This window comes from Hetaerina americana, unplaced genomic scaffold, assembly GCF_022747635.1.
Source record: "Hetaerina americana unplaced genomic scaffold, ioHetAmer1.1.p SCAF_13, whole genome shotgun sequence".
Lineage (NCBI taxonomy): Eukaryota > Metazoa > Arthropoda > Insecta > Odonata > Calopterygidae > Hetaerina > Hetaerina americana.
The window spans coordinates 12,904,432-12,920,163 of record NW_027286403.1 but is presented as its reverse complement, the minus strand read 5'-3'; the positions used below and the strand labels follow the sequence as shown (position 1 = coordinate 12,920,163).

Genomic DNA, 15,732 nt, shown 5'->3' with positions numbered 1-15,732 from the left:
GTACTCACTCAAAGTGCCCTCCACAAAGCACCTCAAGAAGGGATCGAGATGCCTCTGAAAAATATTCAACACAGCCGGGATTTGAACCCAAGCCCTTCGGGTGGGAAGCCAGTACGATAGCCACCGCACCAATCCCGATCCTGTTTCATGTTGGTGATCAATGCTTTTTCTGAATTGATATTTCATGTGCATGTTACAGCCAATGTTCATGGGTGCCAAATATTATTTAACTGTGAGTATCATTTATTTTATGTATCTTAATTGAGTCTGTCTTTGCTCCTTTTTGACGAGCCTTATATCATGTACATACATCACTCACCTGGTATTTTTGTATTGTGATCTCTGGGCAAATAAAAAGTAATAATAATAACAATGCTTAAAGTTGAAAGTACACTTGTAATCATTTCACTTGGCACATGAAAAGTATTTCCAGAATAAGGGAGCACTTTTCATTGTTCAGTTTTGTCTATATATGAATATGCTATTCTTCTCATCCTACTTACCAACTCTATCTTCAGCCACTCCTTCCTTATGTAGTTATGAATTCTGCCTCAATCATCCACCCACCATTTGATAGCAGGCTTTCAAAGGAATAAACCTTGACTTATCTTTTATCTAATTCATTTCAATGGCCCAAGGACAATTAAATGAAAAATATTTCCACCTGATTGGTAAGTTAGATGAATATTATGGAATTGCCTATGAGCTCTATTCTCATTACCTTGGGAGCCTTGCTATTGGTCAACCAGCGAAATACTGGTTGACCAATTGCATTGCAAACCCAAAATTACCTTAAAGTTTTGTATTTTGTACAAGCTTGAATTACTAAAATGTCAAGTCGCCCACTTGCAATGAAATGATCTAAAATACAACTCTCATAATTCCAAACTCCTACACAGTTCATTCAAGCACCTCTATTATTACAGAATCTTTAATATATTCTCTAGATAAATAGGACTCGAGTCTTATGCAGAGGACAAAAATTAAAATTTATGATATCAATGATAGCAATCTCAGTTAATTAAACAACAAAATTTATAATAGAAATCTAATTATGTAGACATCAGGGTCAAGACACCATATTGCTAGTATGACAACTGTGTTTATTTGGCTTTAGGGGAATTAGTTCTTTTCCTCTTGAGCATACATTATAAGTACATATTTTAAAATGTGAGGAACTCTTACAGAATGAAAATTCCTGTCAATTAATATTCATAACAATGTTAGCAGCATACTTTGCCTTAAGTCACAGCCACTATATTCACCACCACAAGGGATTTTTAAACCGATAAGCATCTCATTAATCATATTTTGTTTAAAACTTGACATTTCCACTAGATCTTACTATTCCTGTTCTGCAGATGTTTACAGAATGTTGTCTGGCTGTCAAAACTACAGTGTAACTACAGTAATTTTAATGCTTAAGTTCAAATTCACTATTTTATTCCACAAGAACTACCAGAGTCATGAAGCTTTCTCAGATGATTCTTAGCTAAGCATCAATGTGTCTGCAAATCTTATCTGACTTGCTATATGAACTTCAACATGAAGTAAATACTGAAATACTCTACCAAACATAGAGATTTTGAAGAAGTTGCCAGTGTTCTATTCTACATACAAAGGATCAACATTAAATCACATAAACACAAAGCATACAGAAAATTGTTCTATAACTAATCCCTAGTTCAACTGAAAAAGTATACAGAGTCAAGAACACTTCTAAGATCAAAGTCTCCTTTCTTAGGCACCCTAGTCAGGACATCATTTAGTTTTCTCCTGGAAACACCCATGATGCCACCATCACCATCAAACTCCCTGAAAATGAAAATACTATCAGCAAAATATATGGGATATTAATTCAGATAATTTATATGACATTTACAATAGGCAATAAGCATAAGGAGAAACAGAAATTCAAAATGCAAATGGCTCATTGGCTAGAAGTTCAGACACTAGGATGATAATGATTACATAATATATAATATCATATACCCTGACAAGCTGATGGGCATATACCCTGATACAACACACCACAAACTAATACCAGCATTGTGCGCAGCATTTGTATTATTAAGGAGCCAATCAAAAGTCTAGCAAATAAAATAATGCTCCAAAAGATTCTTTACTTGGCATTAGCATTAATCGCATAAAAACTTCCTTTGATATCACATACATTAATATGGATACAAAAAAATGATATCTGAAGATGTTCAATGCTCATGCGCTCAGGTGAGTATGAGTGCATTAAGTGTAATCCTGATACATAAGAGTACATTACAACTATCACAAAATAATGAGAAATGACAAAGGTAAGTTTCTTGACTTTTTTCATACATATAATTAATTGGTTATCTGGAGTTCTCCATATTACAATCTTTCATCATTCCATATTATTACTAGTTCAACATTGAATAAAAGGGGATACCATAAAATTGCATCAGTACTTTCTTAAGTTCAAATATTATGAACCATCTCACCCTCCTTACTTATAATTTTCCAGCAAACATGCTTTTGTGGCCACTTTGTTTTATGCAGTTTCAGTCAGACCCTGGCACCATCATAGTACATTATGAGTCAGGCTGTAATCATGGCTCACAAACAAATTTGAAATTAAATTTTAGGCATCACATCATCTGCCCTTTTCAATTGGTTCCATCAGCAGAGATAAGCATAGGAATAATTGCTATATAGCATTGTGTTAGTGGCTTAAGTAAGCCTCCTATCGAGGTGATAGCAGTCTAAATTGGATCAGAAGTAATGCATCATTAAAATTGGTTGCTTTCTTGGCCCTGTTCTGAAGCGACTCATTTATTTAAATAATGTCCATATTATTTATAAAAGACATGAAATGGGACTCCCATAAAAGCCATCCCGAGAAAACATTCTCAGGATAATGTGCATTGCGAAGTGATACATATAAAAGGACCATTATAATATCAGAAAAAATTTTCTATCATAAGCCTTGATGCTTAGATTTACCTCTTTACATAAGGAAGTATAGAACCAGAAGAAAATTGTCTCTCTGGCATGAGATGGCAGTATTAACAAAAATATCATGTAACATATGGATTCAATTTTTGAAACATTATAAGAACTACCTTTCTAATTTGTTTGAAGAGGATCATTAGCAATACTTTGTTCACATATTAATTTTGAAAATACCTATGTTTATTCAAAATATCAATAATTAATATTTCATGTCTATTACAGCGATGATGTGTTAGCTAATGGAGAAAAGAGGCAATACTGATATGTAATACAATCTCAAATACAACATGACAGAATGAGAGGTGTTAGTCAGGGGGATAATACCGGGCTGTCCACTATTCATTTGTTTCAATATATTTATTTAATGTCTTTCATTCAGGAGAGATTGAGGCTAGAGTATATAGACTAGTCCTTTATTTCACCTAACTCCTTAACATAACAATGAACAGACAATTACAAACACCCAAGAGAGTAAAAGAGTAAAACTTCCCCAAACATGGCTTTCAGTAACACTTCCAATTTATGAGGTTTTCAAATGTTGACTGTGCTTCACCAAACATGGTTAGTGTGACTGTGTTTTACGCAGTATCATTTATTATCAGAAAATTATCATTTTCATTCAATGAATTCCACTCTAAAGATCAAGAAAAATTTATACTGAAAATGATGTCTTTCCTTGTTTTTTGGCCACCAATAAAATCTATTAAGCACTTTTAACTGCTTTGCCTACCTTAAACCTGGAGATCATTCATTTTTTACAAATGTATGCCATATATATGCCACACCCAATAAGCGTCATTAAAAAGAAGTCTTCACACTCATAACTCCAATTGGGCACTTGGCACAGGAATATTCCCACTGAAAGACACTTTTTTTCTCCCAAAGGATGAAACCATAAAGGCACAACAGACAACCTTCTCTTAAAAACTTGCGAGGGTTCAAAGTGTTTGATGAATAAACGAGAAAATGTTTTAGTCATTTTGAATCCGACAATCGACTTTTATGCATTTTATACTAGGCACATAAGGCCCTGAAAAGTCAGGACAATATACTCCCATCAAAAAAGCCACCATAAACCAACAAAAAGTTGGAAAAGCAAGGAATTTTCAACAAAACCAGGAATTCTGGCCACCCTTCTCACATAGGCTAAAATACAGGAAAAAACTTGCTGTGATAATCCTATATTATCTCGACTAGGAATAAGGTAAACCAGCACATGAGTCCCAGCCATGAAGGAGCTCACTTCAAATCCACCCACTCTACCTCCCTCTCTGCAACCTAACCCGATGCCTCATCTTATGTCACCCCCAAGGTTTTTATGTTAACCAATACCCAAAACTTTCTCATCCCTAATCAACCATTGTTATAACTGAGTTAGCTGTTACAAAATGCAGTGTTCCAGGTTCCAAATGATGATACAAGAGTGAAAAAACTATGCATATCATTGATCTTTGAATAAATGCACATGATTAATTATAGAGGCTGCCAAGGGATAAAGGTAGGGTCAGGATGAGTTCTGGACAGTCAGCATCCAGTGATATATAAAATGTTGACCCACAACAAGAGTCATTCCAGAAAAGCAAAGCATATAAGCCCTATCTTCCCCAGAGTAATTATACTCTCCTCCCCCTCTTTCCTTGCAAGAGACATAAGGTGGGAGGAGGAGAAGAACAGCACAGGGGAACAACAGCCCTCCCTTCAGCTGTTCCTGACGGTCTTTCAAATAAAAGCAGACAAGGTATGTTTACTAGTTGCTCACTATCCATCACTGCAAGAGACAAAAATGTCTTCCAAAAAATATCCTTTTTGTTCAATCAGTTGATCCACAATCTGATGAAGCCTAGTTTCACCTGAGATAGGGTAGAGTCAAAACCAGATGGGAAATATGGCAACACTCATCAAGTAATCTTTCCACATCCATGCAACAAGTATATCATGTGCAAGCATTAATGCACCCATAACTTACTATCTTGAATTTTGACTGATTCATTCAAGTTGTATTAATAATAAATGGGGTAGGTATGGTGCACCACCAAATACCAAGACTGTTCCCAAAATACATAAACAACATACAACAACAGAGCTTTGATGATTATATCAAATGATTGTATTGTAATCTAAAATCAACAGGATTTGACAGAATTCTTCAATGAATAACCGATCGCAGCACTTTTCCACCTGACGACATTTTTATTTTACGACCAGGTTTTGATGTGTTACATCATCATCAAGTCACCTGATGATGATGCAATACATCAAAACCCGGTCGTAAAATAAAAATGTTATCAGATGGAAAAGTGCTACAATCAGTTATTCATTATGTTCGACTTCCACCACATCATACCTGAAGCTACTCAGAATTCTTCAATCCTGACCAAATACCTAATTAAATGCACTTTTAGTACTATAACTCTATTAAGTAGATTTACTTACTCTTCTGAATAGCTGTAATTCTGAACTAAGAATGATGATAGATCCTCTAGTATGGGCTCTGAATGAAGGGCTACAAACTGCTCCCGGCAAATCTGTTGGAACAAAACAGCTTTCAAATTAAATATTCATTGAAGTACAACAAAGGCTGTAATTAATTCAATTATTTTGACACTCCTTAATAGCTTAAATATGAATGCCAATGCTGAACTTTTATATTTTAAGATTGTAATGAAATTGCCATACAAAGAACATTAAATTATGGCATGAATGTATAAGATACAAAGAACTGCAAAGTGCAGGTTTTCATAGCAAGTTTTCATTATTTTATGCTGTATTGTAGAGCAAGTTAAATTTCCAATATGCATACAATAAGATAATTAGAATGTGAAAATATTTTATTTGCATGACAAACTGACATACCCTATTCATGGTTTCCACTGTTGATGGATGAGTCCAGTAGCAATCATGGACTGACACAAATGTGAGTCCCTTCCTTTCACACCACAGTGAGGTCAGCATCATATGACTTGAGTCAATTGAGTGTATGAAATTTGGAGGAAAGGCATTCTTCTGCTTCATGACATTTGGCCGCCTAAGTGGTAAAGGAATATGAATATTAACCAAGCACTATTACAAGATACTCAAAAGCCCAGAGTCAGATCAGTCAATTTCAGAGTGTCAGCCAAACTTCTTGAGAAATTCATTCTATTTAAATCTCAACTATGTATATGTAGTGTTTCATGACACTAGTTAGACACTTCAGTATTCTTAAATTTTCTTCGTGTTGTGAAAGAAATACAATTAAATTTCTAAATGTAACAACAGGTTTTTTATGACTGAAATCAAAATAAATGCTGAAACAAATTTTAATGCAATGAAGTGCTAAATTCCCTTTTCATAACATAATCAGCAGTCAAATTTACCTCGCCATCCACACAAAGCTGAATGACTGTGCCCTGCAATAAATAAATATATCAATAGTATCTTACTCATATCCCAGCGAGTCACCAGGAAATTCTTCTAGACTACTCATTCCACCTTGTTTTATTTTAAAAAACTATCAACTTTGTGTATTACACATGCTTCCTGTAATCTTTCTCTCCTACCACACCTAGCTGGCCGCCCCCCTACGGTGAAAAATGGACAGCTCTCAATCACTGAGAAAAGCATATATTGATGACAATACCAAGTGTTTCAGTTTGCCGCTTACCACTTTACAATTCCAGAAGGAATAGGTGTTCAGAGGGAACAACAACTCGATGACAAACGTTGAAGACCATACGCCGCCTTGTCATTCCTCAGACTCATCCACCACCCTCCCCCTCCACTCTCGACAGATACTTACCTCTGGACCGACCAAGAGATTTATCAGGCAAGGCCACCAACGTGGCAGGGCATTTCCTTCACCTCAGCCTAGTCTCCTTTACAGCAAGACAGCCATCCCCAAATCCTCTCTAGTTGACTTCACAACAAGACTGCCATTCCACTCCCACTTCAGCTAACTACTCAGGTACTCTTAGTGCCTAATAAAATGTGTTCTCTGCCACTCAGAACTATAATTTACCCTAATGCCACGACGACATAATATTCAATCACAGATTGCCTTTGAACATCTGTCACAATCTTCCTCAATATTTTTTACCCAAAAAGATACACTAACAGCCCTTGAATACATGCCAGCTAAAGAGTTGATAAAATCTATTTCCTGATATTCATATTTTCTACATTCAAAATAATTTTACACTTTTCCACAATACACAGAAAATCCACAGAGCACTGAGAGCTCCTAGTAAAAAACAGATAAAATGACATAAGAAAACTAGGGATTAAAGTGAATTTTTTCACCATATCAGCCATTTTCGACTTAATATGCACTTTGTAAATACAGTTATCAGTTCTTTCATTTTATTTGACTATATAAAAAAAAATTTGAATCAATAATTTCATTCTAATATTTCAGATTAACATCAAAGGATACAACATACTGGCATAGGCTGAATTTGATGGTGGTCTCAGATAATTTCACTAATCACAAGGCGATAAAACCTAGGGTATTTGTAATACCCTAGGTTTTATCCCATTACGGTTAGTGACATTTTGTAATGGTCTATCAACCTTGATGAAAGTGAAATTAGTGCTAAGTGAATACCACACAAAATTACCAGAAGGTTAAAAAGCCTACATAGATACATCCTAGGGAAAGCTCTTTAACATGGGGGTAAGGAAGTTTGCAAGAAATGTGCCAAGGACTTAATACCTAATGACTCAATGAAGAGTTATAAGCTACTTCTACAGAAGTGATTTCCACATTTTTCGGGCTGCGTCCGCGTATGTCGTTTAAATGTACAACAGTTTCGCCAGCTATCCTGCTGGCGTCCTCAGGTCAAGGATGAAAAGAAGCTTGTTGTCCCGTCTTATATAGGAAAAATCCGGCGCCAATACCGGGAAATTTCTTGGCCAATCAGGGAACGTCCTCATATTTGCGCGGAATAATTCTTTTCCACGCACTGTGGAGTGGATATCCATCCTCTCTGTTAAAATTTTCTGGCCTTTTAACGATTTCAATGGCCTCTCTGATTATTCTCTGGAAGTATTTTCCTTCTTTCGCTATTATTTTAGCGTCGTCAAACAGAATAGAGTGTCCAGGTTCACTCCAGGCGTGCTCAGCGATGGCCGATGCTCTAAACTGTTTGGCCTTGGTTGCCCTCTGGTGTTCACTCATGCGTGTTTTCAGCGCTCTGCATGTTTCACCGATGTACCATTTGCCACAGGAGCATGGCACTTGGTACACGCCTTCTGATATTAACGGTGAAATTTCATCCTTGGGTCCGGGTAGGGTGTCAGCTATCTTGGTGATGCAGTTGAATCTGGTCACCACATCATGCTTCCTTAAAGCCCTCGCGATTCTTTCCGAAGTCCCTGTGATGAAGGGGATGGTGACGTAAACCTTCGGTCGTGGTCTGGAGTCTTCCTCCCTGTCAGGAACAGCGGTGGTTTGTCTCTTCTTTTCTTCCTTCTCGGCCCTTTTTTGGATCATGTGAGCGCTGTATCCATTCCTTTGCAGGGCATTTGTCAAGTGTTTCTTCCCGTTGGCAATAGAATCGGAGTCACATATTTTATATGCTCGGTTGACAAGTGTGTCTACCAGTGAGGTCTTCTGACTGGGATGGTGGTGCGATGCAGCATTAAGGTAGCGGTCGGTGTGAGTAGGCTTCCTGTATACTCTGTGTCCAAGCCTCCCATTCCCTTTATTTCTCTTCACCATGACGTCCAAGAAGGGCAGTTGATGATCCTTTTCCACCTCCATAGTGAAGTGGATGGCTTGATGCTGTGAGTTCAGATGTTTCAGGAACTTTTTTAATTCTCCCTCTCCGTGTGACCAAATGACAAAAGTGTCGTCGACATATCTTAGCCACAGTGAGGGCCGCTTGTCGCAGGATTCCAGTGCTTTCTTTTCGAAGCTCTCCATGTAGAGGTTGGCCACAACCGGGGAGAGGGGTGAGCCCATCGCAGCTCCTTCCGTCTGCTCGTAATGGTCACCATTCCATAGGAAGAAGGAATTGCGGAGGCAATGCTCCACCAATCCTGGAAAGTCCTTAGGGATTCCGCGGGAGGTGAGTTCCTTGATGATATTCAGCAATTCCTCAATAGGGACGCTGGTGAAAAGCGATTCAACGTCGAAGCTGACCATGAGATCGTTGTCGTGGATGGTGATGTTTCTTATTACGTCAATGAAATGCGTCGAGTTTTTTACGAAGCTGGGTGTCTGTCCGACGTGGTCCTGCAGAGACCGCGCCAAGTACTTGGCGAGTTGGTAAGTCGGAGCGTCAATCTGGCTCACAATCGGTCGGAGAGGTAAATCCTTCTTGTGAATTTTGGGCAGGCCGTACAGTCTCGGTGGTTTCGGTGCAGTCGGAAGCAGGCGTCGTTGCTCTTCTTTTGGAATAAGCGATCGTTTAATGATAGCCCTTGTGCTTCTCTCCGTCTTGGCAGTCGGATCGCTTTTCAATTTCCTATAAGTCGGACTGCTGAGGATGAGCGATATTTTCCCTTCGTAATCCTCTCTGTTTATCAGGACTGTTGCGTTGCCTTTGTCAGCTGGTAAAATGATTATACTCTCGTTGTCCCTTAACTCCTTCAGTGCTCTCCTTTCTTTGCCGATGGTGTTTGATCTTGGTGGTTTTGCGCCATGGAGGATACGTGCGACATCTTCTCGGATTTCGTCGGCGGCCGCCTTCGGAAGTCTCCGGATCGATGACTCTACCTCCGCGATGATCTTCTCAAGTGGTATCGTCCTTGGGGTCAAAGCGAAGTTCAGACCCTTAGATAAGACTGCGAGGGTGGCTTCATCTAAATGAAGGTCCGTCAGGTTCACAACCGATTGGCCATTGTCAGCCCCATTAATCGAGGTCAGTGGATGCTGCTTACAATGAAGTTTGTTGAATTTGTTGACTTGCTTTTCCCGCGTCGCCATTAGACTGGCTCGGGAAGAGTCGTACGTAATCCGCTCGGTTGTGTCCCAATCGTCAGCTTGTAGGGTGGCAGCCAGCTCCAAATGAATATAGTACAATTCTTCGGAGAGGCGGTCGAGGTTCCAACGTTTATCGTGGATTCTCTCTCTCAGAAGGTCTTTGCTGCAGCGGCGGAGGATCTTCTTAGCCTTGGGTGTGTTCAGGTGGTGTTTGACTTCTACGCAGGTAGGAATCGTCTCCGTGTCTCTGCATCGTTGAAGGAACGCTAACGATGTCAAAAGTCTCTCCTTCCTCGTTCTGAGCTTCTCGAATCTCCTTATCTTCCTGTGAATCCCCTCCCCGTAGAGGTGAGTAATGTTCGTTCGCAGGTTTCCGCGGCGATGAGTAGGTGATTTCCACATTTTTTGGGCTGCGTCCGCGTATGTCGTTTAAATGTACAACAGTTTCGCCAGCTATCCTGCTGGCGTCCTCAGGTCAAGGATGAAAAGAAGCTTGTTGTCCCGTCTTATATAGGAAAAATCCGGCGCCAATACCGGGAAATTTCTTGGCCAATCAGGGAACGTCCTCATATTTGCGCGGAATAATTCTTTTCCACGCACTGTGGAGTGGATATCCATCTTCTCTGTTAAAATTTTCTGGCCTTTTAACGATTTCAATGGCCTCTCTGATTATTCTCTGGAAGTATTTTCCTTCTTTCGCTATTATTTTAGCGTCGTCAAACAGAATAGAGTGTCCAGGTTCACTCCAGGCATGCTCAGCGATGGCCGATGCTCTAAACTGTTTGGCCTTGGTTGCCCTCTGGTGTTCACTCATGCGTGTTTTCAGCGCTCTGCATGTTTCACCGATGTACCATTTGCCACAGGAGCATGGCGGGCGTTCCCTGATTGGCCAAGAAATTTCCCGGTATTGGCGCCGGATTTTTCCTATATAAGACGGGACAACAAGCTTCTTTTCATCCTTGACCTGAGGACGCCAGCAGGATAGCTGGCAAAACTGTTGTACATTTAAACGACATACGCGGACGCAGCCCGAAAAATGTGGAAATCACCTACTCATCGCCGCGGAAACCTGCGAACGAACATTACTTCTACAGAACTTTATACTGTTTACCAACCTTTAAGTAGAAGCATATTTCTTTTAAGGTACCCATAAATGTTAATATGTATTAATAAGCAACATTTAACCAACAATATCTATAAATCTACTAATTATCAACAAATTTATCTCAAATTTGTTGACAGTGATAAGAGCAATCAACAAGTAAAGGCAAAATCATACTAACTCATGGTTTCCCAAAACACCATATGGAAGTACCACAAAGCCAGATGATAGAGGATCTGCAGCACCATGTCGCTTGGAACCAATTACACGATGATATGGCTGAACCACAGGCAAACCTAATGGAGTCACCCACTCCACACTCCGACCACAAACTTGGGATATGAGGCGGGCACAGTCAGTGAACCAATCCTGAAAAATCAGCCAATTAATAGCCCCATTAGAAATAGATCAACTCCGACTGTGAATTATCATTTTGCAGCCCTTCACACACTACAATCACAACCAATCCCTTTCTTCTTCATAGAAGGAATGAGCCTTTTGCGCTTAACACAATGACATAACTTAAACTGAATAACTATTTTAACATTTGAATTGGGAATGCCAATCAATATATTCAACTTGAGCTCATTGTTAACATAATGAATTGTATAGACACACCTGAAAAGCAAAGTTGATTCCTTAAATCTAACGAAAACCACCTTTTTCATAATATTGCAATAAAACCTTGATACAATAAAACAATGCTGTAATGAAAACTTGTTCCAACTAATCAATTTTACAGACAATACAAATTTGATGTAACATATAATGAATGTTTTCTTGCCGTGGATCTTGAAGAACAAACTTGTTGGATGAATATTTTCCACCCAAATTCTTTAAGCATCTAGTGCCTAGACATCATACGCCCAACCTTCTTAATATTTTCACACAATCATCAATTTCTGTCTAAGGTGTACCCATTACTATATCAAAATGAAATTAGGTGAGTGGACCAGCAAAGACTGGAAGCCTTTGGAAGAAACAAGGTGCAGGAGGATAATTGTAAAGATTAAATAGACAGGCAAAGTAAGGAACATGGAAGTATATAAAACAGCAGAAGAGGAAAGGACTACATGAAGAACTTTTATAACAGCAAAGATGAACTAGATGGATGGTACACACCTGGAGGTACAAAGTTAAAAACCTAACAGAAGGGAAAATTAATGGGGCAATCCCATAAGGAGGACCAAGAGAAGAGAATGAGATATTAAAAATATGGGCAGAATAAGCCATGAATTGCTCAATCAGGAAGTATCTCTATGGATAGAAGAGCAAATTAGACTTCAAACAGCAAAACAATACATGAAAATGTCATCTCTACAGAGCAGACCCATTCTGAAAACCATAAAAATTATAAACTATGAGCTGAATGGTGTCAAAAAGGTCACGTCTACAAATTGTAAATAATGAATAAAAGATTTCTAATGGGATTGGCCTAAGAGTGATGGCCAGCAATAAGGCCAATTTGAAGTACCACTCCTTAAATCAAACCTCTCGTTAAGAAAAATAAAATTAAAAATATAAAAAACCCAAATAAGATCTGTTGTAGCCTATGGAGACGGGTTCTATCCAAGAATGACAAAGAAATACTTGGGAGATTTAAAGAAAAATAATGAGAATTTATGACCCAGTTAGTGAAGAACATACAGCCAAGCATTATAATGGACAGAATAAGGAAGGAGTTTATGACAGGGACGTTGAGTAAGGATGTTAAGAAAAGACTCATTAAAACTTTGATATGGAGCGTAGCTATGTACAGCACGGAAACGTGGTCATTGAAGCAGAAGAATAGACGTAGACTGGAAGGCTTTTGAAATGTGGGTGTGGAGAAGAATGGAGAAGGTGAAATGGACCGAGAAGAAAACAAATGAGGAAGTACTTGGTATGGTGGGCGAAGAGAGGGGTTTGTTGGGAGAAATCCTATGGAGGCAGGAAAAGTGGATGAAGAGGGGAGAATGTTAGGCAAACGAGGAAAGGGAAGGAACAGGATAGGGATGTTGGACCGGATGAAGGGAGGAAGGAAGTACTCAGAGGTGAAGAGGGATCTGATGTAGAGTAGGATGTTGTGTTTTGCTAGGGGTCACAAATTATTTATCTAGTAATTATGTCCATCTAAAAACCTACCTTAACCAGTAGATTACCTAATAATAACTGGCATTGAGAATCCATAGGCCATATATATATTTAAAGCATATGAAATTATTTTTTGAAGTTTGTTTATTTCATGCACAGATTTATTGTAGTCCAATTTTCTTGTATCCATGAAGTTCTACATAGCATGATTTTAATGTTCAGTGTCTAGGTGATGTGTTCACTCGAAGTGAAAAAAATATTTACTATACGAAGGATGATCAACAGGGATTGTAGTGTTATTTGGTACTCCACCTGTATCTCCTTGGTAGAAGTAAACATTTCTCTCAGGCAACCAAACGTTTTGCCGACAAGGTATGATGATGCACGCCATACATACTCCTTGGGGAATTCATCAATATCTGTAATCAGTCACAACATATTAAGTTGGTACATATATGGAGAAAGTGTAAACACTCCTAGTTCATTAAAATTAACTTTAAAAAACATGAAAGCAACAAGCAAGGGATTGTGCCTTACCTCGCAATTGGCGGGCTATTTGAAGCCTTGCTCCAAACCGAGTAACACCATACACTGTTGTCATTACAGTCTGTTTGATGACCTTGCGACGAACAAACCCATCAAGAATTTGGGCCACAGCAACCCCAAGTTTAGCATCCGCATCTCTTTCTCGTTCCACCTATTATTTATACGATAATGAATAAAACAGTTCAATGACAACAACAAAAAGTCAATTTTCATTTCTAAACATTAATATATGCATAAAAACCATAAACACAGTAATCCATCCTAAGGTCGGTTTGGTAGGGTAGAGTTCACCCAGTACTAAGCCCGACGGCGTGTGAAATTCACACATCAGGGTAGGGGGGCCAGTTCCTTTCCCTATGCCGGTTACTGTTTCCCAGGAAGATCTGGCACCCGAAAAATTACATAGCTTGGGGTGGAGCTGCAGGTACTCAGATACTTGCCCAGAAATCGAACCCGGGACCCTCCGGTCAGTAGTCCAACGCTCTACCCCTTGGACTACCGCGACCCACTAATATATGCAGAGGAAGTATATATATTATATATACTATATATATATATATATATATATATATATATATATATATATATATATATACTCATATATACAGAAACAGATATAAGGAAAAGGGATAGGAACACACATAAAGGACGAACACAATAGTGGTGGGGAAGGCGGAATCGAACGGATCACAAGAGTAAAAATATTTCCTTGACCAGGACTCGAACCTCGGATCTTTCCACTTGCCGGGCGGATGCTTATATATATATATATATATATATATATATATATATATATATATATATATATATATAAATATATATATATATATATATATATATATATATATATATATATATATATATATATATATATCTCAGTATTATGGGTAACATACAAGGTACAAGGTATATTGCCCTATGACTTACATAAGAAATAAATCTGTAATAGCAACACCTACACATGGCACTCACAGGGCTTGCTTGATATTAAAAGTGATTCAACATCTGCGTGAACATGGATATCATAAACTGAATCTATATTTCAAGGCTCATGGCTCATATTGTATTTTCAACAATTTCTGGGTGCCTGCCAGTAATTTCAAAGAAAAATATTTTTCTTGGCCTATTTGTTTTCTGCAGAACAGAATGAGTATATTTGCAGAATCTTCATTACTAGTAAAAAATTAAATGAAAACTGTGTGTCAGAGAACCTGTTGCACTGATTTAATTTTTTTAAGCAGGGATCAGGAGCTGAAAAAGGTATTTAATAACAGCTGAATCACCAACAAAAGTGGGCCTCCAAATAAGGTGAAAGTGTCTATAAATTAAAGAAACATGGTGGCGGCCATAACTTATATTAGAAAAAGGGTGGTTTGTAGGCCGAAGTCTGACTTTAATCCAAAAAAGAAAATTTAAATACATGTTGTCAACTTTGTTTTCACAATAAACCCTTGGCAACTGAACTATATGGGAAAAGAGGTCTCAATTGAGTGAAATCCAAATTAATTGAGGAATCTACAATGTAACCCTACAGAGCATTTTTTAACACTATTCTTGGGCTTGTTTCATCACCGATGACTTATATAACTTTATAAGGTAAAGGAAGCCTCAATTGTAAAAAAATTTTATGCAAAATTGACAAAATCTTATTTGAATACAATGCATCACAGAATATCCTCAGAAATTGGCTCAGCTATTCTTAAGAAACTTCAATCACCAATGATAGTGTGTTACTATCTACTTAATCAATAATATTGTTTCATTTGTTTGTTCTATTTACAAATATTAAGTGAATCACTCATGTTTTTATTTCACAAGTGCAAGTTAATCTTCAGAAAATTGTGCTACTCACCTTGTTCTTTGTAAATTTGAGTAGTGTTGAAGCAACATGCAGTCAACGCTATTCTCGGTTATGCTTCAATAATACCCTACATAGAAGACACTTTCTTAATTGTATGACTTACTCATCTGTAAGTGCGTTTCTTTTTAGCCTTATGATCATTTGGTGGAAATTGGTTAATAGCATTTTTATGATGAAGTGAGTTGAAATAATACAAATTATAACATTGTTATCATGCCATGGTCATTCCTTTTGGAGTACCTATTTTGTAGTATGTTA

General features: G+C 38.0%; 1 protein-coding gene across 1 annotated transcript in view; it reads right to left on the bottom strand.

The window, feature by feature from the left end:
• Positions 1–1,066: 1,066 nt before the first annotated feature.
• Positions 1,067–15,732, bottom strand: part of PolrMT (mitochondrial RNA polymerase) — a 53,743-nt gene continuing 39,077 nt past the window's right edge. Inside the window, exons 20-25 of the mRNA XM_071583271.1 lie at positions 13,605–13,764; positions 13,380–13,486; positions 11,176–11,363; positions 5,842–6,013; positions 5,422–5,513; positions 1,067–1,815 (exon numbers count right to left, since the gene is read on the bottom strand). Of these exons, the coding sequence (XP_071439372.1) occupies positions 1,686–1,815; positions 5,422–5,513; positions 5,842–6,013; positions 11,176–11,363; positions 13,380–13,486; positions 13,605–13,764 (849 nt within the window). The 3' untranslated portion in view covers positions 1,067–1,685. The remainder of the gene's footprint in view (positions 1,816–5,421; positions 5,514–5,841; positions 6,014–11,175; positions 11,364–13,379; positions 13,487–13,604; positions 13,765–15,732) is intronic.